Below are 26,092 nucleotides of genomic sequence, written 5' to 3' on the forward strand. Positions count from 1 at the left end.
CAGGTTGGTTTATATAGAAAAAATTATTGAAAGTGTGCTGATGGTGTATACATTGTTCCCATATTCGTGGATCTACGAGAAACAAACACAGTCAGTCCTTGGTCATGGTAAGATAGACGAATAGGTGTGATGATCGCGCAGGCGAGAGCGGTCGTAATCTGGGGTATTAGTGCTATCTTGCACCCCTGGGTCATTAGGCGAGAAGTGGTGTTGCAGGCGTTGCCTTCGTCAAACCGGTGATGGCTGGCTGCTGACCGAGCACCTGGGTGAGCGGCAACCTACGGGTGAGGGTAGGACGATAGTGGTTCGGGACCGCGGATGCAGCGCGGAGCGCAGCTGTGCACTCTAAGAAAAAAGGGAGCGTGACTTGCTCCCTTAGGGGAGCAAATACGCTGACACAACCATCGCTCCCCTAGGGGAGCAACTGTAGCGGGAGCAACTGTTGCACCCCGTCCGTTAGTCCCTCACACTAGCACCCCCAGGACCAACTGTTAGGCCCTTGCACTTGGACCCCTGGGACTAACTGTTAGGCCCTTGCACTTGGACCCCTGGGACTAACTGTTAGACCCTTGCACTTGGACCCCTGGGACTAACTGTTACACCCTTTCAAATGAACCCCGAGGACCAACTGTTAAGCCCTTGCACTTGGACCCCTGGGACTAACTGTTAGGCCCTTGCACTTGGACCCCTGAGACTAACTGTTGCACCATTTCAATTGAACCCCGAGGACCAACTGTTGAGCCCTTGCACTAGGACCCGTGGGAGTAAATGTTAATCCAAGACATTTGGTCCCCGGGGACTAAATTTTAATCCTTTACATATGATCCCAAGGGACCAAATGCTTAGTCTCCTGGGACTAAATGTTCCCCTGTTTCGAACCGTGGTTAAAAGCGCTAAAAAGACGAACACAAGAGAGAATACAAACAAAGGAGCTTCTCTCTTGTGTTAATGCTTTTAGCACTTTTAGCCATGGTTCAAAACGTTCATCACCAACTAGCACAACAAGTACTTTTAGCTCCCCTAATGATGGACTCAATATTGCAGTGTTGGGAATGACATTGTGTGGTTCAAGACAAGAATAGCTTTATTTTTGCATAAACATGTGTTCGACATTTTAAACAATTAGTACATGGCGCAGCACTTCCCTTTAAACTAAGGCGAAAAAAATTGAGTATTACTTTTCCAGGAAACTGGACTTCATATATACCTTAAATCCTCATTTACTTCTTCTGCCACATGGCATACAGACGTTTAAAAAAAAAAAAGTCTAATTTCACATTTGGCAAAACAATAAAAGCAGAAACTTGATAAAATGAGCGTGCTCGTCGAGTTATGGGATATTGAGGAAAGCAAGAAAATGGGACAGAAACGGGACGAGACATCTTTGCTGGTTTGTCCACAACTACAGCTTAGAAAGCTTAGAGAAGCCTCCCCCTTCATCCCACTTCGAGGTCAGTTCCTTCATTCCCTTCCCTTCCCCCCCCCCCCCTCCCCCCTCCCCCGCACCCCGCCTATCATTACCTATCTTTCTGAAGCAGGCTGTCGCCACGGCTACCGCGGTACCTGTGGGTCAAACATGTTCCTTCCTCCTCATCCTCCCCTCCTTTCCCCTATCTCCTTGGGTATCCGCTGCGATGGTTGTCGTAGATGGACCAGCAATAAATGTGTTTGCTGCCAGTTGGAAAGATGTCTCGTCCCATTTTTGTACCACATTTTGTTGCTTTATTCAATATCCCAGGAAAAGCATGTGGAAGGTATTCTTGAAATAAACTGAGCACCAGCTTAGCCATTGATTATGCCAATTGCCATCAGCACAAGGGGGCTGGCCACGAGCCCACTGTCAACTCCTATCATATGGGACAAGAGTTGAAACGTTCTGGTCGCCTTTGGAGGAAATTCCATATTCAACGCCCAATACAGCGCAGTCATTGTGCTCACTGCAGCCAGAAGAGTTGGTTCTGCGATTTGCAGCTCATCAACAGACACAACAAGTGAGGTGGCATCATAGATGCTGCTGCCTTCGTAGCCCACAGCTGGATATGTTGGAAGTTCTGCAGGGTCCTAAAAAAAGTGTAGAAACAAGACAAAATTATGTTAAGAGGCGCTGAAGTTCATAAAATTCTTGAGATTGCAGTTTTCTTTTTAACTACAGCCCTTAGACTGATTTTATAAGATTAACACGCAGATTGCATCCCCACATGCCTTACATGAGATGGCATTCTGGCCATGACACCAAAACACAAAACATCCCACAGTGAAATGTGTGCTGTTGCATACCTTCATTACCATCCTACTACATTTAATTATTGCTCTAGAAGGTCAGCTGTCATTATAAGTCGAAAGGACGAGGATGAGAGAGAAAGAAGTACACAAAAGAAGCGCTTGTGGTCACTCTCCCTCGTTTTTGCTCTTGGCGCTTGTGTTTATAATGAATAAACATATAAGCAACTAGCCTAACAGAGAATTTTTGGGCAGCTGCTGCATACCAAGCACATCCATTTGCATCACTACAACCTTGTAGATTTCCACTTCCTCAGAACAAACATTTTTCTCCCCATGAAAACATATGCTTGTTTAACAAAGATATTAAATTCCAAAAAAGCAACAAATAAAGCATACAACATTACGTAAATACATTCTTAAGAGGGTACTCCACCAATTTTTCGAGCTACCCAGACTAATAACTTATTCTAAATACCCAGGCTTTGCTCTTCCAGGCCCGCTACTCAGTTTCTTTAAACTCAGCATAGCTATTGAGAAAATGCATAATCAGTTGATGCCAAAATCAACATTCAAGGTTCTGCGTGCTTACCAGTGGCGTGACGTCACGGGCGATAAGACTTAGATTGAGCCAGCACATTAGGAAACAGGCTGTGCCGCAACTTTTTAGTGAAGGCTGGAGTAAGCTTCCCTAGCCTTCATTTCACGCCATAAAATGTCTTGTAACCAGTAAGAAACCAGTTTTACTGCCTTCCCCTCTTTTACACACACACATACACAGCATCAAGTTTTAAACTTCAATAAGAAGATTAAGCGCAAAAAGAGAAAACTATTTAAAGCTTGTGAAATCCTGCCCCACCTTTTTTACTCAAACAGTGATTGTATGCAGAGGGCGAAGTGAAGAGGTTGCTCAGAAGAGCTTTTTCAGAATATAAGGTAAACTTGACGTTGGTTCAAGTCCCAAGTGATTCAATGCACTAGAGGGGCATTCGCGGCGAGAAGTGACCAAGAAGGGTAGCCAGCGCGTCGACCGGCCTGATACTAGCTAATTCATCACAACCAAACTCAGGGGAAGCAATTTTCGAACCCTCCCTTGGCTGCAACTCCCTTGATCCCTTCCGCAAAATAATTTAGAGTTAAGCTAGAGATGTGGTGTCAGTCCATCACTTTACTAACTTTCTTATATACAAATTATTTATCAACTAGCAAGTAGTCTTTATTTTAAAAGCACCACAAGGTGCACAAGCCCTTTTAACTTTTATTTACCAGATTCTTGCTCCACAAACCCAAAGCCGGGGACGGCTTGTTGTCGTCAGAGCGCTTAGGAAACTTGGGCTTTTCTGGAGAAATGATTGGAGGATACAATCTGTTTTGACTCCACCGCACTGCTAAGTACTGTGAAACTGCTAGTAAACATTGAGGTACAAACTAAAAATCTCTGGACTCCTGTCAATCCATTTTGTTTGCTACCGCACCGGCAATATCCAGCCACGAAAGTCGCCCAACAGGAGAGCCACAGAGTGCTTGGCGGCATCCGTTTTGCTGGAATCGCGAATGTAACGCAATATCCCGAGATAGCCCACTCAAAACTGAGGGCACATTAGGTGAAAATAGGGGGTGAGCTAACCTTCAGTGTGCAAAATTTAGCCCACCTTAAGAAATGGAGATTCATGCAGAAAATAAGGATGGGCTATATTTCAGGGGATGGGTCTTCTCTCGGGATATTAGGCTTCAAAGCTATGAAAGAGTATTAATGTCCTGTTCCAATTACATTGCTAATTGTTAAAAAGCAACTCCATTCCATTTTTACGACTACTGGGTTACAATTAATTTAACTAAGTCGGCGACCCCGAAACACGAGATATAATTTTTCCGGTGGTGTGTATAGTATTGTAAATATCAGATGTCAAAGTTTCGTGTGGGCGACTTGGCGAAGCCAAAACTAGCAGCGTAGCACGTTGCCAACACTTATAATGAGATGCCGTCGACGCTGTGACGCAATTGTCATCCAGCGGTCCCGCTATACGCATGACCGGCTCAGTTGCACGAGGATTTTCAAGACATAGAGTAAGCTGCTCATTTCTTTTTCTCTTCCTGCTCCGCTTCGTAAATGAACATCAAATGCAGTAAGTGTTAGTATGTATTTATAAAGTTTCCGCTTGTAAAGCGACTGCTATGAATAATAGGACACGTGCAGTGCAGGTGCAGCGCGGCTGTATCGGTATAATTGTGTGTTGCTCGCGAACAAAAAGAAGGAAGAATGGGAGACAGATGCTGTTCACAAGCAGACACATGAAGGCTGGGTGCCTTCATGTGTGCTCATGAAGGCACCCTAGTGCAGGGGTGGAACTTCTAAAATGTACTTGGGAGCAGCTGAAACAGCTGTTTTGGAGGAGGTTGGGGAGCAGCTAAAACTATGTTCTAGAGCAGGCTCGGAGCAACTCAGATCAGTTTTCACTGCACTTCAGCTTGTGCCTTAGACAAGCACGGGAGAAATTTCAATTGTGCTTAGCAGCATAAATGAACATGAGTAGTTAGAGACCTAGGTAAATGGGATAACAGTGTAACAGATGCGAAAACTTGAAACTTTGTGAGCCCTAATGAGAACCAAAAAGCAAGTACCATATGTTTCTGAAGATAGTGTCGTTGGTAATTTCTGAGTGGCTTTCAGCTGCTCAAAATGCAAACCAGCACTGCTTATCGCACAACCCACAAGTGCTCTACAAAATAATTATATGTGCGAACCACGTGACGTGCGTAAGCAACGGACGTGCAGTTGCACGGAGGAACAGGGCAACGAATTTTGAGTCTATCCTATTGTGCAACTCAATATCGAAGCAGCAGGCTACGATTAACAGAGTTATCGTATTTGAAGCGATAAGCATGAGCAAGGTTAAAGTATGCCGAGCAGATCTACCGCTCGCGTGAGGGCTGCTGGCCCGCAAGGTTTCGGATCGGACCGCATTTCAATTCTATCAAATCATGATTTATCTTGCGGGAATGCAGGTTCCAAGTTCTAACAATGAAGTACTAAAAGGAATTGTTTGCTCATTTGTTTTCGACTGGCTGACGTCCGGATCTTGGGCCGCAGAGCCTCCGGCAATCTGACGCTCAACGACTCGACCTCACCTCGGCCGACTCTCTTAACCACTTATGGTTCAAGAATAACAATCCAGTCGCAGGTTGTGTAGCGCTAAGAATGCGAGTTTTTTCACGCGCTTCCGACTCGGGATACACAGGAAGAATAAATAGTACAAAAGATTGCAAGGCCGACCAAGCTAAACACGCTCATTGTTGCCAATCGAGTCGATAAAAACCGAAACCAAGACAAAATACTATTTTTTTGAAGCATGTTTTGTGATTTAGCGCATAATGGCGCAAGGTATTGGTTGTGGCACAGTTTCTGCAACATGGCGCAGGATGGCGCAGACAAATGCGTCTGGCGCAAAATGGCACAAATGGCGCAGCCATGCCACCCCAGTAGTGTACGCTTGTTAGAGTTGCTGCGGCCGACAGTCGAACGGCGCTTGTTTATATCGGTGAAATTGTGCGAGTCTCACATACACACAACACTGTTAGCGCGAACACGACATCGGCACATTTTTGCATTTTACTTCGAAAGAGTATTGGCGACTACGAAATTTTATCACCTATATTATAGACCTAAATAAGCTATTTCCGTTGCAATAAAAAGTTTTGATGATATCACTTGGTTTCTAAGACAAAAACTGGAATAACCGGCGATCACTTGTTCGCGCTAACAGTGTCGTGCTCTACTTCAACTTTGTCGTAATTGTTTCGGACTTACGTACTATGCATACTATGTAACTCCAAAACACCTAGGAAAATTCTTAAAGTATGTGATAAGTGTAGGACGCCTATGGAAACATCTTGAAATACGTAAAATTTGTGGCACCTAAACAGTCGCTGATTGATGGCAGGTAGCCAGCTAACCTGCTTGTGAGCAGCATCTGTCTCCTATTCTTTTTCTTTGCTGTGCGCAAGCAACTAACAAATAATAGAGCCATGCTGCACACGCTGCGCTGGCACTGAACACGTCCTATTATTCATAACAGTCGAATTCGCTCTTAGACCAGCAGGTTTATAAATACACACTAACACTTATTGTATTTGGTGCACATACACGAAGCAGAGCGGTAAAATAAAAAAGAAATGTGCTGCTTAATTAGTCTTAAAAGTTCTCGTGTGACGGAGTCAGTCGTGGCTACCACGGGATCACAATTACATCACGGCGTAAACGCGCAGTTCATTATCAGTGATGTCAATGTGCTACGCCGCTAGTTTTAGCTTTGCCGTGTCGCCGACATAAACCTTTGACATCTGATATCTTCAAAGCTATAAACACTACCGAAAAACAAATCATATCTCGTGTATCATGATCACCAACTCCATCATATCCCCAAAATTGAAAAATGAAGTAAGGTTGCTGTTGAAGGGGCAAGCAGGTCTCCAAAACTTACACTTGGCCGGAGGAATGCCACACTCCTTTCCTTGACCAGAGCTGGCAGTGCACACAGTGCGGCTTTGGTCAACATTTCTGCAATAACAAAAGCCACAAAGACAATTAGTACAAAATCAAACAAGAAATGAGGCTGCAGAAATTTCGAAAGTCGAACAGTGTAAAAAAGTTCCCTTGTTAAAATTAAATTACAAAATCCTGGCTGTTTCCTGTGCACACATCAATCAAATTGAAATGTGGAAATGCAAAACTGTTCAGTCATATTAGCTTAGACACCAAAGATACTATTCACTTCTTTGTGCGACACAATAAACCCTCATGTCAGGACATTGCATATCAAAGTTTTCACTGCAGTTACATATATATTTTTATAACAAATAGATCAAATCGAAACCAAGGCACTCATGCAGTATGGTGGGGTGCCACACCTTTCCAAAAGATGATAACCAGAAGTGCAATCACTAGCGCTCTGCAAATGTCTACACCAAAAAAAAAAAAAAAAAAAAGATTTTGTGGTTAGAACGCTGGAAGTCACGTGAATTGCTCCACTCCTCATGGTCCCATGCTCCCCAAAACCACAAGTAAGCCTTTCCATGTGCCATCCTAAGAGACAAAATTTTGTTCCATTTGCTTTGCCGCACTGGAAGCTTTTTTGTGCTTTTTCGTAAAAGTTAAGATGTACTGGATGTTGTCAGTAGCTGCCGTAAGAAACCTACTTTTAAAGGGATACTACAACGAAATTTCGGCGCTCATTTTTTTGTCTATATGTGTTCAAAAGAGCAGTATCACATGGAACATACCAATATCTTGTTAAAAAAGTCTCGAAAAGGAATTTTAAAACGAATTAAACGATTAGCAATGAGCACCTGGTGGATGTCGCTAACGCCTCATTTCTAATGCTCGTCTAGGAACCTTGACAGCTAGTGACAGAGGTTGCCTCGACTCCGGCCACGACGAGAGAAGGGGGGCAGGAGGAACTCCCCTCTTCTCGAGAATCCCTTTTGTGTGTCGCAGAAGTCGCTATTGTCCCCCTAGAAGATTATAGAAGATTAACCCGTCACTCAAAATTCGTACAAAAGCAGCCGCTTCGGTGGCTGGAACGACTAGGCCATCCTCTCGACGTCAGCCTCGCCGTAGCTTTGCTCGTCCCGAGACGACCTACGTCACGATTGCATTGGATGTCACGAGCTCTAAGCTGGGCCTTCTCCGAGCGCTTGCCAGAGTGGGCCGTTTATAACGAAAAATACAGCCACCAGGATCAAAATACAAACGTGCGATTGTCATTTACGGATATTGTGGATCATATTCAACCTATTTTTGAACACGACGGGAATATTTCAAATTTCGTTGAAGTATCCCTTTAAAGGCCATCAATATGACAAAAATATGTTGAATACAAAATGTAACACCAATCACCGGAGGAAAGTGAATGTCATTTTCATAATGCTGGACGATGTGGTGGCAAGATAAATGTATTGCCAGTGTGAGAAGTGTACATGAGTGACTGCATTAAATCTGATAGTACAGCCTTGATTTAGATGCTGAACTGACCAACCAAGAGCTTTCAGAACAAAGTTTTAGAATGCTCGCAAAGGTAAGATTGTAGCATGAAAAATTCAGACAGGTAGGTCGCGTAGTCGTTGCCCAGTCTCCAAACTGAAAATGTTTGCTGGCTTGCAAATCCAAGAGATATGGCATATTTACAACTTGTTGATTAGGTCCGTTAAGGCGGGTGCGTTGGACTACTTGAATTGGAGCCTGGCCAGTTTGGCTGCTGCCGGGAGACGGGCAGAAAACTTAAAAGACTCGGGACGGCTGGTACCTGTTACTCGACACTTGAATTTGAATGGCTCTGCAGCACACTCCAGAGAAATTTCAGGGAGCGGTATAAAACCAGTGCTGTTGCATTTGCATCCATCCTGTCACAATATGGCACAGACTCAAATATGACAGTGATTGAATGGTTGCATAAGCTGGCTGTAGCTTGAGGGGATTTTTATCACAAGATACGGGTGACTCAATGAAAAATCTAAGGCCAAGTAGATCGGCTTAACTGAAATTCCAATAAGAGCAGAGGCTGGATTCACAAAACGATCTCACAATGAAAAAAGTCTCTACAACGAAACTTGAGAACAAATCCGTATTCACCAAACAAAATTGTCGTAAAATTTGTGTGATGTGCGATGAAGTCCTACAACAACCTCCAAGGTGTCTTACTAACTTTTTAGTCAACATGGCTGCACGTCAATTGGATACCTTGCCGTGATCCCGCGACAACCGAAGAGTTTAAGGTACAAGCGAGGGCCATTTGTTTTGCATGTTATCGTGCGTTCCGGTTTCAAGCAGCAAGAGAAGAGAAAGGAGGATGCAAAAATACGCTCTCAGGACATAGCTCAGGATTCAGCCTAGCAACCAAATTTGTCCTACAAGGCCTAGAAGGGTGAGACGGCTAGACGCGCCATAGTGAATCAGTGGAAGGGGCCGCCCGTATGACTCTTGAGCGGACCTGGTGGACCGTTCTCGTATGGATAGCGTGATATTGATTTGGTGATTAGAAGTGTCCCCTCCATCGCTCGGTAGTGATTTTCTAAAAAGGTGGACTGCGGTGGCGTCCCGGGTAATGTGTGTTGGTAGTGGACGCATTCGCAAAGTGGTATTAGGGTCCAGCACATTGGATGCGTCGTTTCATTCGACATAGAGCTCAAATAAATGCCGTACAGATTTCTTTTGAAGCATGTAGTATGTAGAAACGGGCAGGCAGGTCGAGCATTCATCCTTGCGTTACGACTCCACAATCCATGTTATGTCTGGTGGGCAGATTTGTGAGCATTTTGCGCGACTCCCTTTTTCAAATTGTTGAATTAACAGCGCAAATACGACAGGAAGGAGAGATAAGGGAGACAGGATAGAGCGCTGAACTAACAACTGACGTTTAATAAAAAGAGAAAGAGGATGAAGAACCGAAGAATGCTTTTAAAACATGCATAATGAAAACCCGCAAAAACATATGCTATGGTTTGAGTTGCCTGAAAATGAATTGCTAAGAATACCAAGCTTTAAGCTTGTCGCTTAAATGACTTGTTGAAATCGATTGAGTCCTGGGACGACGTGAATAGAAATTAAGGTAGAAAAAAGAAAGAGGAAGTTTACGTTTAAAATATTCACCGAATCTAAGGACCGTTAAAGATCGCGACTTAAAAAGTAAAGTTCTTTTTGTGACAAGGCCACGGACGGCGCGCTTACGCAGGCATCCCCACAGGACAGAATAACCTGTGCCTCGTAGAGCTCGCGAGTTCGTCGTTCCCCTAAACGTTTCAGGATTTTTGTTTTCCTGAACAAGGCGGAGCACTGGCAGTCCCTGCCATGTATGGCAAAGTGGCCTGATGGCGACGACTTTAGTGACACGGCATGTTCTCTTAGACGATCGTTGACACACCTTCCTGTCTGACCCACATACACTTTCCCACAAGTAAACGGTACTTCGTAAACGACCGCACATTGGCATTCGACGTATCTTTGTTGATGTTACGAAGTACCGTTTGTTGATGTCGAACTCGCGGAGTTCGACATCAACAAAGATACGTCGAATGCCAATGTGCGGTCGTTTACGAAGTACCGTTTACTTGTGGGAAAGTGTATGTGGGTCAGACAGGAAGGTGTGTCAACGATCGTCTAAGAGAACATGCCGTGTCACTAAAGTCGTCGCCATCAGGCCACTTTGTTATACATGTCAGGGACTGCCAGTGCTCCGCCTTGTTCAGGAAAACAAAAATCCTGAAACGTTTAGGGGAACGACGAACTTGCGAGCTCTACGAGGCACAGGTTATTCTGTCCTGTGGGGATGCCTGCGTAAGCGCGCCGTCCGTGGCCTTGTCACAAAAAGAACTTTACTTTTTAAGTCGCGATCTTTAACGGTCCTTAGATTCAGTGAATATTTTAAACGTAAACTTCCTCTTTCTTTTTTCTACCGGAATTTCTATTCACGTCGTCCCAGGACTCAATCGATTTCAACAAGTCATTTAAGCGACCAGCTTAAAGCTTGGTATTCTTAGCAATTCATTTTCAGGCAACTCAAGCTATAGCATATGTTTTTGCAGGTTTTCATTATGCATGTTTTAAAAGCATTCTTCGGTTCTTCATCCTCTTTCTCTTTTTATTAAACGTCAGTTGTTAGTTCAGCGCTCCATCCTGTCTCCCTTATCTCTCCTTCCTGTCGTATTTGCGCTGTTAATTCAACAATATGATTAACCAACTAGCCCACCAGATGATCGTGATGCAGTCCCTTTTTCAATATCGCCTACGTCCTTTTAGATCCACGAGTTCTTGAAAAACTATGTGAAAATTTGTTTCCTTGCGCATGACTAAGTAAGCAAATGCGGCCCGTCTCCTTTTGCTTTAATGTCATTTGATGGCGCCAGTGACAAATCTTTTCTTGGCCTCGATAAAACTGAGCATTCGAGACCGTTTCCCCTTCGGTAGGTACCGGCATCATACTGCATGAGCACAGTAAACAAACAAGCATAATGAGACGAGCATGCCGCGACTGGCGCCGCCTCTGTTTTTCTCGAAATGCTTGTCTGCACCAGCACGGTAAGCCTCCTGATTGGCTGTTTGGGACGCTCAAGATGCCATCACCATAGCAACAGTCTGCTCTTGCGGTGTTCAGAGACTGGCGAGATGCCGGAAGTTGTAGTTTTCCTGAACGAAAACGGCGCCTTCCTCCTCTCCCCTAAGAATGCGTCTGTGAATACCGATTTCGCCTCTTACAATGCTCGTAACTTACAAATTTCTTAGCTAAGATGTCGTAATATAAGACATTTTTTTTGTAAATCTGGCCTCAGGTAGCAGAATTGTGTAGACCAATCAGTATTCCTCTTCTTCGTTCTTAAAACTCGCACGTAGCGACATTGAGCACTGCAGTTTCCTGCAATCCATATCCCTTCTGTCCACCTTGACTACTTTGATCAATTCCTACCATCAGATGGACCGTCGTCGTCTATGGCAATCCTGCGGTCCAGGTCTTCAAAAAATTCGCCGAGATGGCGTTTCCCTCTAGCAGCCTCCAGGATCCGGAGGCTGCTCCTTGCCAGGGCGGCTGTGAGGCTGTCCTGGATTGATTTTCCTGTAGCAGCAGTGAACTCCTGCTGCAGCTAGAGGACCAAAGCAAACCAAATACAGTCAACACAATGGCACTCTTCCTCTCTGGCACCCAAGTTTTCAATCTCAATAGTACTCACGATGGTACCAAGCTGATACGCTGGGTACATAGAGAGGACAGCGGCGACAGTCGGGTGCTCCGTCGTCACCCAGAGTCGCCGTGAGGCGAACGTTCTCGCCATGGCGTCGGCCACATAAACCATGTTGGGCCTGGTTTTGCAGAGTTCTCTTTGCATTTCTAGCACATGGCCGTCCACGCTTTCTTTGTCCTCTCCATCCGCTGGGAGCACCACATTCTGCAATATAATTAATGGAAGTACAGAATTTGTGTCAAACTTCACTTGATAATATAATTTAAAATAATATTTCTCAAACAATCCTTCATACCGTGCCAGGCCTGATCACGCGTTTTGGGCAAGGAGTCCTCGGCACCCTCTGCTGCTTCGGTCGCGCTGGTGCCTCTTCCTCGCCCTCTTCCGCAGCTCGCTCCTGATCCCGGAGCTTCTTGCGCTCCCGTTTTGCTTTGAAACGCAAGGCAACGTGCCAAGAGTCCTGCGTGCACAAGCAAAAAAAGAATCTCAAACAGCTGCAGAAATAATAGTGCTGAAAAAACAATAATAAAATAAACTTAAAATATACAGCACACATGGTTCACGCTAAAACTTGAAACCGAAACTGTATAACAGGCCTCCTTTCGTCTGCCATTTTCACCGACTACCGCGCCCTCCATTCGGGACTCCAACTATATAGACCATTCCATTTAGCACTCTCTGGGCAGCACCATTTTGTTCCACAGGAGCGCCCTCTCCATACATCCGGGAAATTCAGCAGGTTCGGCGGGGTAAAATGAGAGAGAGGGCACGTGCCCGACTCCGCTAGCAGATGACAAACCGGGAGGTTGCCATTCTCCATCTTTGGGCTGTACCAGCGGGCTGTACGCAACATCAAACTCTCGCTCGTGGCTGCTGTTGTGAAGTGGTTCGCATTCTTAGAATAGTTATGGCTACTACAAAATCAGCCTATGGCTCTATGTGGTTCTATTTTGGTAAATGATCAACTAGCATATCTTTTTTCTGTTACTTAAATAGCAGTTGAGTAAGCCGGCAGTACTACCTTCAACTACTCCGTGTATTGCGGCAGGAGAGCATGTTTTTATTTATCATTTCGGACTTCCACTCATGGCCGTTAAAGGCCTACAACAGTACGAACTTTGTATAGTAAAAAAGGTACAGCAACCGGATTTACTTTTCACCAGAGACCGGCTAATCTGACACAGTTTTCCTTTTTTTTTTTATTTGCACATAGGTAACAGCGCAGTTTGACCCTGTTAGTCTTTTTATCTAGCATAGTATTACACGATAACTGGCAAACCAAAATCTGCGCATCTGCACTTTAAATTTCCAAAATGACGCTATTTTAAACAGAGTTTGCATGCCAGCCGGATGATAGGTACAGCCCACTCGGCGGAGCAGACGTCATGCGGGGTGAGAGGGGGAGGGCATTTTCTCTCTCTATTACCGTCTCTGCTATGACCCTAATTGAACGGTCTATAGGTGGCGCCACCGATTTCCAAAATGGTGGACATAGGGAGGGTTGGAGATGCTAGGTGGGTGCAGTTGCCGAGATTTGCTGGTATTCTGGGTTTACTAGGCGACACAAAGTAATACCGCTTCTAGGAGGTAGAACTAGACAAACAAGGGCACATGTTCCCATGTGGGAAAAAATCAGCGATCGGCCCTTACGTTGCTATATTTGCCTTATTGCCAACGAGCGCAGAGTGATCCTGTTGACAGCTTCTAAGATCCTATACTGCTTCTGGTATTTTGTGATCTGGATCCCTCTCTTTTTGAAGCATGCGACAACACAGTGGTGCCACGTTAAGGCTCCTTGCTCAGCCAACTGATGTGGCCATGTGGTGGAGCGCGGTGGACGAGGCGAGATTCTATGCAAGGGGTGGCCAAGCTGCGGCTCTTCGCGTGTTAAAATGTGGCTCGCGGCTCCCCCCCCCCCCCCCCCCCCTGCCACTTTCCTGCCTCCCTTTCGGTCACACGAGCACTTCTCCCCAAAAAGATATTGAACGCGTTTTAAATCGAAAGACAGGTTGCAGTTTGGTAGTATTGTGCTACTCCTACCTTACGTACAGCTAGACTGCTTTTGACTCGGATAGATTGAAAGTAGTTTGAGTTTCGTTTATTGCTCTAAACAAAATATAGCCTCTCCCCTCCCCCGCGGTTCTTGGAAGTTTCGAGGTTTTGTTTGCGGCTCTTAGGCTGCCAACCTGGCCACCCCTGCTCTATGCTATCGTGTACGCAAGGAGCGAAATGGCGAAGCTTCGAATTGTTGAAAAACAAACTTTTGCACTGTTACCTGCATTATAATTGTCCGCAAGGAACAAAATTTTTCCCTTTCTCATCACGCCTATGCCTCCAAGACCACCAATACAGTCAAACCCGTGTATAACGAACAGCAGGAAACGATACAACAAGTTTGATATAGCAAGTAGTTCAATATAGCAAAAACCATTTACAACGAACTTCCACAATGCGTTCGTTATAAGGCGAGAGCTTCTCTTTCTTTCTCATCTTTTCGCTTCTGCCTTGTAATGACGCGTTGAATTTTTTCTTTTTTCTTTGCATGCGATTAGATTTTTTTTTACCTTATCTTTTCTTCTGAATCGCTTCTCTTCGTGGGCAACCGCTTTGGGCTGAAAATATTTTTTTTTCTCTGCGTGCGTGCAGTTTTTTTGTTTTTTTTTAGCTTTCTCTCCTTCTGAATTGCTTCACTTCGCTCAACTTTGTTCGGGGCTTGAGCTTTAGGAACTTTCTTTCCTACTTTTTTTTATTTTTGTTTGGGGAGGGGGGAGGAAGAGGCTAGAAGACGATTGTTTGCGCGTTTTTGGGAGCCTTCCTGGAGGGAAAAGTTTGATATAGCTAGGGTTCGGAGTTTTCAGTTTAAAACTATAAAAGTATGCCGAATCCATTTTCTAAAATTCAGTTTTAACCGGAAAAGGTCAGTCGAACCGCAGAGCCGTGGCGAGAAAGTGGAGTGACAGTGTCTATCGAAACGTGTCCAGATGTATGGGATACACGAATGTCATCACAATGTTTTGGTTTAATGTGCGCATCATCGATTGTAACATGAATTACGAAATGCCCCATGACTTCGCCATGACCGAACGTGTTTCCAAACTCGTTGTAAGGTAGACTGACTTGATGCTAGCTCTGCATGTTGTGTTGTGCCTCAAAACGTCGCACCGTGTCTCTTTTGAAGGTCACAATCGGTTCATTGTCCAATTTTGGCTCAGGCAGCGGTTCATCTCCTCAGCCTGCCAGTGTCAGCGTTGAGAGTGCATTCTCGAAGCTCAGGGTCATATTACCAAAAAACAAAGAGTGCAGATCAAGGAGGAGGACCTGGGAAAGTACATGTGCGTGTACTATAATAAGATCACATAATCCTGATGTACAGAAGGTGAAGGAAGTTTCATGTTTTTTGGGCATAGGCTTCATATCTGACTTGTTTGTACTTCTGTGTTGTTTTTTTTCCTTGTTTCTTTCACAGTTGCACACATTTGCCAAATAAAGGGTCCATTTCTCTTTCACTGTATCTGTGCCGTTATTCTTTGAGTGATCACAAATATCAGAGCTACGTACAAGGATCATCGGATCCGGTGTCCGTTGGTGTTTATTTTATACTTGCCGAAAAGAAACGATAAACTTTTTAGGCAGAGGTATACGCCGAAAAAAAACGAAAATTCAATTTTAAAATAAACACCAAAAAAAGTATGCCGAATTTTGAAAAAAAATAGAAACCGAAAACGCGGAACCCTATATATAGCCAATCTATTGTTCGTTATAAGAAGTACTTTTTACGTGCATTTTTATTTAAATTTTTCGTGAGCTAGATATTGACAATAACTCGCTGTACGTGGGTTCGTTCTAAACGGGTTTCACTGTAGTTTTGGATTCGCTGCGTACGTCATGCTATTGATAAACAACTCCCTATTAAACAAAAGAAAAACAATGGCGGAGGTGGTTCATCCTTAACATTGTGTTGAAATAATCTCCTGGAATTAAAAATGTCAGACTGGTGATTACAGATTGTGTGAACAATATATGAAGACAACAAGTTTAGATGGATATTTTTGAAAACTGCCTCGCACAAGTGAACGTTTGGTGAAAGTTAAACTGTATCACCACAAACCGCGAACGATTTTGCTACTGTACGACGAACTCAAAAGATTTCTGTGTCCTCTCCATCGGCTGGGAGCACCACATCCTGCAATGTAATAGATGGAGGTACAGAACTTATAAAAAACTCCACCTATTACTATAATTTAAAATAATTTTTATTCTCTGGACTGCTATCAATCTCCAGGAAATTGGGACTATCCTTATCAATACCTTGGTATTATGAATATCAAGACATTGATAATAAATCTATACCTTGCAATTTTCAAATGTGAGAAATTCCACAATTTATTTTCAGGACTGTTTCTTTCAAACCTACACATGTTCCGCACACCACTTGATTCAACTGAAAAGAGGAATGACAACAATAGAGATAGTTTTGGAGCCCACGAGTTGTTTTGTCGAAGGGTATGCACTTGGGCTAGGTGGTGATCCATACTTCCGAGGGGAAAAGCGCTAAAAACAATGGACCCGTAAAAAAAACATTTTGTCACCACACTCACTGCTGCATGGCTTGTTTTTTTTTCCGCTTGTTGATGAACTTAATGAATATAAGTATGGCACTTTCTCTCGCATTTAGGTCGAAAGAGGATAAAAAGATTGAAAAATCCCATGTAAGCAGTATTTGTTCCATTGGCCAGAGCCCTTCATATTTGAAGAATGCATATCCTTTTGCATTCCAGTCACTAGGCACGTTTCGTTCACCTTGGAACACAGCAACCAATAATGCGATTTACATTCAGAAATGGTTCGGTGCAAGACAAGGTCCCAAACAAATACGCCTTGGTTGCGGGCGGAGCAGCCGGAGGACACTTGCTAGAGTGCTTCCTGTTTCCGCTGCAAGAGGGCGAGCAGTGAGCTGGAGATGTGTAAAGTTCAATGGAGTCGTGAAAAAGCTAATACATTCAAATAAAATAGTATTCATTCAACATAGTGAAAAACAGCATAAAAAAGGCGGGACAAAAAGTAGAAGACAGACACAGGGCATACGCTGACTAACAACCGAAGGTTTACTGGAACTTCCACGCGGGCACAGTGACACGCGCAAGTACATGCTCTTCTTTTTCTTTCAACCCAAAAAATGCAAACAAAAAAAAAAATTGGAAAAATAGTGTGAGAAGACAATAAAAATCTACAGCGGAACAAGAAAGTTTTTGGCCTGAATCATGCGATCGCACCACGATTCTAACCATATTGGGAGGTTGTGAAACGTGCAACAAAAAAAATTGTACAATTTTTTATTTCTTTTTACAATGGCACGAGAACACAATAAGCTCATGGGCTGTGTTCACACCGCGTTCAGGACACTATAGCAAAGACCTTCACAACTGAGCAATTGTAGTTCCCTGTTTGTCAGATGCACTGTCGCGACACTGATGCAGTGATCGTGATCTGGTCTACAGGCAAGTATATGTGCCGCTTCCTTGATCTCTCTCTCCAGCTTGCTCCTCTTGCATCCCACCACCCGGGTGTTGTCCAACGCAGGGGAACACGCCCATACTCCCTCCAGTGTATAGGTAAATGTGAAACATGGCCACTGCCGAGCGAGCTGCGTGCACGTGCAGTCACTCGTTCAAACAATGACCGGTCTTTCCAAAGTAGACCCTACCACAGCTCAGAGGAATCTCGTAGACGACCCCTTGATACAAGGCTCAAACTGCTTGGCATGCCTTGTATCAGAACAACCATTCCTAGGTTTGGTCCCGCTTGACATCACGCACAGTTTGGACAGCTTGCAGGGGGCCGTGAAGACAACGTCGATGTTGAATTTCGCTCTTACATGCTTCAGATTATGCGAGATTCTGTGAACATAGGGCAGCACCTCAAACTTGTTTAGCCTTTTCCTAGTTGCCATGTCGGGATTTTTCATCTACTTAAGCGGGGATTCAGTCACTCCTCTCAGCAGAAAGGAAGAAAAACCCTAAAGTTCCAGGCAAAGTAGCTGACGGTCGAAGTTCTCACGTACGGCGTGAGCATAGGACTTCTGTAAAGCCGAGCAGAGGCATAGGTTGGCGATACCCCATTTTTCTAGTTTAGAGTGCCCAGAGTCAAAAGGTTAAAATCGTCTTTTTGGTTCGCGGCGAGCACATCTAACAGATGTGATCGGAACCATTGAAGGACAAACGTAAGCCCAAGAACTGCAAGAAACAATCCGCCAGCAACTCCAGCGTCAAACGTAAGTGGCTCGAGCACCGTTCAAAAACTTGTCAAACAGACCGAGCGACTGAGTCCAGGCGAGTTGTAGAGGGTATGCTAACGAATACGACCAAGTCATCCACATATCTACAGATCTTAACAACAGGGACGTCGGTCAAAGCATGTGAAACAATGCGGTCGAACTTAATAACAGGAACCAACGTCCCTGTTGTTAAGATCTGCACATATGTGGATGACTTGGTCGTATTCGTTAGCATACCCTCTGCAACTCGCCTGGACTCATTCACTCAGTCTGTTTGACAAGTTTTCGTACGGTGCTCGAGCCACTTACGTTTCGCGCTAGAGTTGCCGGTGGACTGTTTCTTGCAGTTCTTGGATTTACGTTTGTCCTTCAATGGTTCTGATCACATCTGTTGGATGTGCTCGCCGCAAACCAAAAAGACCATTTTAACTTTTAAACTCGGGGCACTCTAAATTAGTAAAATTGGGTATCGCCAACCTATGCCTTCGCTCGGCTTTACAAAAGTCCTGCGCCCACGCTGTACGTGAGAGCTTCGACCGTCAGCTACTTTGCCTGGAACTTTCGGGTTTTCCTTCCTTCCTGGTGAGAGGGGTGGCTGAATCCCTGCTTAAGATGATGAAAAATCCCGACACAGCAACTATTAAAAGGCTAAACAAGTTTGAAGTGCTGCCCTATGTTCACAGAATCTTGCATAATCTGAAGCACGTAAGAGCGAAATTCAACGTCAACGTTGCCTTCACGGCCTCCTGCAAGCTGTCCACTGTGCGTGATGTCAAGCAAGACCAAACCTAAGAATGGTTCTTCTGATACAAGGCATGCCAAGCAGTTTGTGCCTTGTGTCAAGGTGGTCGTCTACGAGATTCCTTTGAGCTGTGGTAGGGTCTACTTTGGAAAGACCAGTCATTGTTTGAACGAGTGACTGCACGTGCAAGCGGCCTCGCTTGGCAGTGGCCACAGTTCACATATACCTATACACGGGAGGGAGTATGGGCGTTCCCCTGCGTTGGACAACACCCGGGTGGTGGGATGCAAGAGGGGCAAGCTGGAGAGAGAGATCATGGAAGCGGCATGAATGCTTGCCTGTAGACCAGAACACGATCACTGTATCAGTGTCGCGTCAGTGCATCTGACAAACAGGGAACTACAATTTTTCAATTGTGAACGTCCTTAGTATAGTGTCACACGCAATCCGTAAAGGTAAAAAATGCGTCCTGAACGCGGTGTGAACACAGTCCATGAGCTTATTGGGTTCCATGCCATTGTAAAAAAAAAAAAAAAGTTCTACAAGTCTTTTTTTATTAATTTTAGGACCATATCGGGGTGTTTCACAACGTCCCAATATGGTCCTAACTGTGGTGCAAATGCATCATTTGGGCCTAAGGTTTTCTTGTGCCGCTGTAGATTTTTCTTCTCTTCTCACATTCTTTTTTCAAATTTTCTTCTTTCTTTATTCACATTTACCTCTGTCGAAAGAAGAATTAGAGCATGTACTTGCACGGGCCACTGTGCTCGCGTGAAAGTTCCAGTAAACCTTCAATTGCTAGTCAATGTACCCCAGGTGGCGGGTTCGAATACCGACCGAGGTGCCCGCAATATGACGGAGGCTTATTGCAGAGGAGGCGCCGTGTAACCGAGCTTTCGGTTGCACGTCAAAAGATCCCCAGGTGGTCCAAATTAATCCTCAGCCCTCCGCTGGGGCGTGCCAGATGCCCGTCGTAGGTTTGGCACGTAAAACCCCCAAATTTGACTTTTGCTAGTCAGAGTATGTCCTGTGTCCATCTTCTACTTAGTGTCTAGTATTTTGTTTGCACTGTTTTTCACTATGTCATTCAACCAACCAGCCCAGCAAGCAACCCATTACAATATTTATTCACTCACGCATTTGGTTCCTGTGGTGTCCTCCAGGACGGGGAAATTTCTAATAAGCCCCTTGGCAGCCTCTGCATACAGCTTGTCTGGATACCTGTAGGAAAAAGAGCAGACGAAATTGCTGAGGAACATCAGTTATCATTCACGGAAAAAAAGTGCCAGACATTGGCACTACTGGTGCCCTTGGAACAAACCTGACGGCGCACACAATTCATTCAGGACCACTACCCCTCCCATCACCCAGTGTAACAGGCACTGTCAAGACGAGGAAATCTCGGCGCGCACCAAAACGACCAGTAGAATTCTCTCTAAGTTAGTTTTGGGGGCTCTTATAGAAAGAAAGTCAATTCAGCTCAAAATTAACTTACAGAGTGTACTGGCATAAATCGTGGTACAACCACTGAATTATGCGATTCCTGGATTTCAGGTTGAGTCCCTTCTTGTGCTTTGCCAATGATTGCTTGATGTCCAGCGGAACTTGGGGGAACCTGTACTCCGACAGGTCCCTCAGCGGAGCTCTAGATGGACCATGTTCTTCCTGATTGACGACATCCATGACCCTAGATATGCCACAATGATGAACATATAAGCCATATTGTCAAAATAGATACCTATACTCGGGGACAACTAGGAATGCAGGACGCGGGAAGAAAGAGAAAGCACACGGAAAGCTGAAGGCAGAGGAGAAACCTCCTCTCCCCTTTGGCCTTCATTGTGCTCTTTCTTTCTCCCCTTGCCATGCGTTCTTGAGTTGTCCCCGAGCATAATTGGTATATGCACCAATCCAGCTCATAAAAATGCCCCTGAAAGCCTCCACTCAAACATTTTAGCATAAAGGATTAAATCTCATCTGAAATAATTATGTCTGATGGCCTGAAAATTCTAACAAGTATAATTTGTAGCAGAAGTCTATCAACCCGCTTGGAGATGTCTCACATAACCATTGAAAACCCCGACAGCTTCAGAATGTGCACGTGCTGTGCAGAGCATATGAAAACATGTGATAATGTTTCCTTCATAATCCCACCTTCCACTGCTTTTCAGAGGTCAAACATGCCTCTCCTTGGCAAGCTCTTTTAAAACTAGCCCTGCCATGAGCATCATGGCTTGAGCAAACTAGACCTCATCGCTTCAGTCTTGGTGAGCATTTTAACCCACCGGAACTGTGCCTCGTCCATCCTGATCTTGATGCGTGCTCTGTTCTCCAGAACAACATCTTCGGTCATGTCGACATCAGTGTCAAAGCCAGCATGGTAAATCTTAAAAACAAATAAATAACCAGCAGCTAATTAGCATGATGGTAAATAAGTTATATTCCATTTGCACAAGTGGGCCCATGGAACTCTTCATCTCTACTCTACAGATGCCACATTTTTGTTGCAGCCTCCTAATCATAAGTGTCCAAAGCAGACAATAGCAGCTGCCCTCCTGTTCTCCCTAATCAGCTTAGTTCATCTTCCTCATAAGCACCATATATTCTACCTTCAATCTTCCAGACTGCAAATTGTTTTCAAATTCTATTCCAATTTATCTCTTCCCCGCACTTTAAAACCTGCCAAACCTACAAGGTTGAAAGCACAACGGTTAATGGAGCTTAAGCTTCGTGAAAGTCTACTAAATTGTTCTGCCCTAATTAAAACAAAATAAAGTAACAACTATGCTACTGAAGCATAACTGAATAAAAGTGGATATTGCCTACAAATTATTAGGCCACTGGAAACATTGCCAATATGTTCGTCGGCCATTTGCTTGAGAATTGCAGCCACCTTTGTGTGATTGAAAGTGTAGCTCAATGCTGCCCGGGTTTAAAGATTCCCCAGATGAGGTAATCAGCACTACACGAGGGGCGTTCAAAAAGAGTCCGACCTGAATTTATTCCGTAGAAAAAAATTAAGTGCTGACAATGTCCTGTAGGGGAAAGGTGGGGGGAACATTAATGCACATGCGTGAATTTTGTCACGTCTGGAGAGAGCGTGAGTCGCTGGCAGTCAGCCTCTGAGGGAAAAAATGTAGTCAGTGCTCGTCATTTTCCTGATCTCACTGACAATTGGTGGATCGCGCCCTCCCTACTTGTTCTCTGCAGCGCAAGTGAAGCCACCGGACGGCCATCTTGCTCGGATAGGATTTGCGGTTTTGCTAGACTTTTGCTGCTGTTTGCCAGCATGCTATAGACACGTTTTCTACTCGTTCGTCGTCATTCGCCGAAGAAGCTTTTAAGACTCTGCGTACCGTGGAGACTCGCCGTTGTGAACACGTGGAAAATTTTACGAAAGCGCAGTGTCGCAGGAAAAAGGCACAACTCGTTGAAAGCAAGTTTTGCCGGTCTCGCGGCAGGATTAAAGCTCCCTTGGCACGCCGAAGTGCTGCCTCTGTGTCTTCGCACGCTTGGATACTGACCAAGAACCGACGTCATGTGAATGTGTTTTGCGAGTGCAATGTGCGTGAAGCCGTATGTGCCTCTGAATCAGTGTCTCACTTTACTCTGACGACTGTATACTTGCGGCCCTTGTGGTCCAGAAACGAGATTAATCCAGCATCCACTGGCGATAGAAGAGGGGGGCCAGGTACGTCTTTTTTTTTCGTCCTTAGATGATTTACACAATACCGTGCACAACAGCTCCTCATCACTGATCAGTGCTGGCTCATTATCAACCTACTTAATTGCACTTGACGTTTGAGCGTGGCTCGCCTAATTGTAATTGGTCAACAGATTGCATACGACCATATCGGCCGCACTTGAAAGATTTTCATTCTCGCCGTCTTGTACTTTTGCCTTCGAAAATCCTCCTTGCTCCACAACGTTGCCCTATTCATGCTCCCACAAAATCCATTAGAGCAGATTTGGAACACAGCCATGGTTAATAGTACATAGGAGCAATTGCAAATCCACCCCCCCCCCCCCCCCCCTTTATTGATAGCAACTCCTGGAAGCCGCTGGACGATCCAGAACTCCGTGGCTGATATATATATGATCTAAAGCAGTAGTTCTCAAATGGGGGTTCGCGGACCCCCATTTGAGACCCTAAAGGGTCTCAAATGGGGGTCCGCGAACCCCCATTTGAGACCCTAAAGGGTCCCAAATGGGGGAGACGGACCCTTTAGGGTCCGCGAACCCCCATTTGACCCGCCTTCGCCCCCCTTCGCGGACCCTCGAAGGCATTCTAGGGGTTCGCATTCATCAGTCAAGCCCGGCAATAAAAGTTTTTTTTCCAGGTCGAGAAGAAATGTTTCAGTTTTTGGGCGAGTTTCCTCGTGTGCATGCCAGTAAGAAAGGTCTACTTTACACAAGCCCTTACTGAAATATATTTATTCAATTATTATTATAGTTACCCTATACCTTCCCCCTCCCCTCACCCCAAACGGGGTCCTCCATCATCTCCGCCGATCCACAAGGGGTCCGCGAAACATCAATGGTTGAGAACCACTGATCTAAAGGCACCTACGAGCGACACACCTTCAGAACTTCGGTGCGGTGTCGATTCTTGATCGGTATCCAAGCGTGCAAACGCACAAAGATGCAGCACTCGGCGTACCAAGGAAGCTTTGCTCAATTTACTTGTGCAAAAAAGTAGAGACCAACGACACTTGCTTTCGACGAGTTGTGGCTTTTTCCTGCTGCACTGCGCTTCCGTAAAATTTTCCACGTGTTCACAATGGCAAGTCTCAACGGTACACAGGGTCTTAAAAAACTTCTTTGGCGAACGACAACGAACGAGTAGAAAACGTGTCTATAGCATGCTGGAAAACCACAGCGGAACGCTACCAAAACCGCAAATCGTCTCCCGGCAGGATGGCCGTCCGGTAACCTCACTTGCAGGAGCGGGAAGCGCAATCCAGCAATTGTCATTGAGACCAGTGCCCCAGCCCCCTCAACAAATCTGGAGGTACGAATAGAGGTAGATTTTATCCAATTTACGAATGCTGCATTGGATGTAATGCAGTAATAATTCGCATTTCTTTTGTATTTATATCATGGTATCATATGTAAAGCGAAACCTAGGTTGCATAGGTTACATAGGACGTAACCAATTTTATGTCAAGTTCCGTCAGACATAAATTTAATTTTCATTTTGGGTACCGTCGGATGTAACTTTAATTTTTATTTTGGGTTCCGTCAGATGTAAAGCTAGACACTGTGATTGTAAAAACGAGTTCATCCAAGCTGTGGCGTAGCTTAGTGGGAAGATGTCTGCCTCATACGCAGTGGACCGAGGTTCGATTCCCAATGTGGGCTTACTTTATTTATTTTTTTCTTGGAACATTTTGTTTTGTTTAGGCATTTGGCGATATTTACATTTAATTTTTACAATTAACACAATAAATAAAAAAATGCTGTCGACAAAATTTCGCTAAACAAAATGGTATGAGACTCTCTTTCCGCGGGTCCATGGGGGACAGCGGGACTTGGTTTGCCGGCTGGACGCCGCGAAGCGGGGCCAAGTGGGTTAATAAGTTTTGTAATTAGCGGCCGCATACTGTCGCCGCGAAGCGGCGTGAACGCAGGTGGGTTAACGAGCTTCCCAGTGATACACGCGCCGTCCGACTTTCTTTCGAAAGGCACTTCTTGGCGCGAGTGGAGTGCCGTCGGACGGCACTGTAGACACAGCCAAAATAAAAAAAAAAATCGAAAAGCATAATTGTACAACACACACAACACTGATCGCACAAAAAAGGAAGATCCATGTGCTTACCAGAATGTGGCTTGTGTTAAGATCGAATCCCTGAAAGAGTTCTTTTTGCGCAAGGCTACTAATTAGATCGGGTCGCTTCCGCTCTCCTCCCACATTAACCACCACCTTGTGTGCGCCGTAGACCACCAAGCACTCGATTACGTCCATTGCGCGAAGTCTTCAACATGCCAATCACGACGAAAGTGACAAACTCTGTGACTCCGCAATCCGACATCCGCAATCCGTACAAAGGGAACTTCATCTCTCTCCCGGATTCTGGCTCCCACAATGCACACAAGTATTTGACGCGCACAGGAACACAGAATGCTAAGCTCCAGTCTTTCCATCCTTTCCACCAGCGGGTCCGATACGTGGGAACCACTCTCTCCCGACTCTGGCTCGCACAACGCGCACATGAGTAGGCAGTAGACCCGTAGACCAGTATTACAGAGAGAGGGCGAGAGAAGGTGTTTGGAAAGAAAGAGATAGTTCTGTAGACCGGTAGACTCACTGATGGGAGTCGTGCTAACTATCTTTGGGTGAGAGGGGTGGGAGTGAAAGATCAGTAGAAAGAAGTGAGATTAGGTAGAGGTCCGGGAGTGGTCACAGAGGTGCGGGCGGAAAGCGCCCGTGGAGGGCCGAAGACACAGGCGAGTCGCGACACAGAGTTCACGGGCACACACGGGCGGGCGCAGGCGTAACAGGGGCGACAGGAGGCCAGCGCGGGAGCACGGCGGAGGCACGTGATCACTCCGGGAGTGGGGCAGGGTCAGCCGAGTCAGTCACGGACACAGCAGAAGGCAAGGGCGGAAGGGGCACGGCGGAGGCACGTGATCACTCCGGGAGTGGGCCAGAATCAGCCGAGTCAGTCACGCAATGGGAATACAAAGCATTAGCGCCTTTAGTCTCCTTTCCACCAGCAACAGCGTGCGTAAAAATTACGAAAAACAAAAAGTGTGTGTGTGTGTGTGTGAGGGGGGGAGGGGAAAGAAAGGGGTAGGTTTTTAGGTTTGGATTGGCCTGGATTGTTACTTGTTGCAGATAATGTTTTTTTTTATCATCTTTGTTGGTTATAGAAATTCACAGTTTCCAATATTTTTTTTATTACCATGTGTTGACAAAATAACGTGTATTTACAATACTGTATTTACGTATATAAACACCGAGAGACTCGCACATCAGTGCACCACATCACCGATATAATCCAAAGGCTGACAAGCCAAAACCGAAACCGAGCCGAGCTGAGCTGAACAGCCCTCCGCAGCGCGCAAGAACCTTTTTGGCAGCGCGGGTGTTTGCGGGGTGCTTTTGTTTTTCTTTCTAAAAATGG

The 26,092-nt window shown here is 45.2% G+C and overlaps 1 protein-coding gene across 1 annotated transcript; it reads right to left on the reverse strand.

Annotated features, from left to right (window-relative positions):
• Positions 1–1,573: 1,573 nt before the first annotated feature.
• On the reverse strand, positions 1,574–25,568 carry LOC115315504. Its single transcript, XM_040212265.3, has 9 exons — positions 24,784–25,568; positions 21,251–21,351; positions 20,461–20,652; positions 20,102–20,186; positions 12,245–12,409; positions 11,938–12,153; positions 11,676–11,850; positions 6,702–6,778; positions 1,574–2,061 (listed from the first exon to the last, which is right to left on the reverse strand). The coding sequence occupies exons 1-9, from the start codon at positions 24,928–24,930 to the stop codon at positions 1,783–1,785; spliced, it is 1,437 nt and encodes a 478-aa protein (XP_040068199.1). The 5' UTR covers positions 24,931–25,568; the 3' UTR covers positions 1,574–1,782.
• Positions 25,569–26,092: the final 524 nt, after the last annotated feature.

This window comes from Ixodes scapularis, unplaced genomic scaffold (genome assembly GCF_016920785.2).
Source record: "Ixodes scapularis isolate PalLabHiFi unplaced genomic scaffold, ASM1692078v2 PGA_scaffold3__209_contigs__length_174095766, whole genome shotgun sequence".
Lineage (NCBI taxonomy): Eukaryota > Metazoa > Arthropoda > Arachnida > Ixodida > Ixodidae > Ixodes > Ixodes scapularis.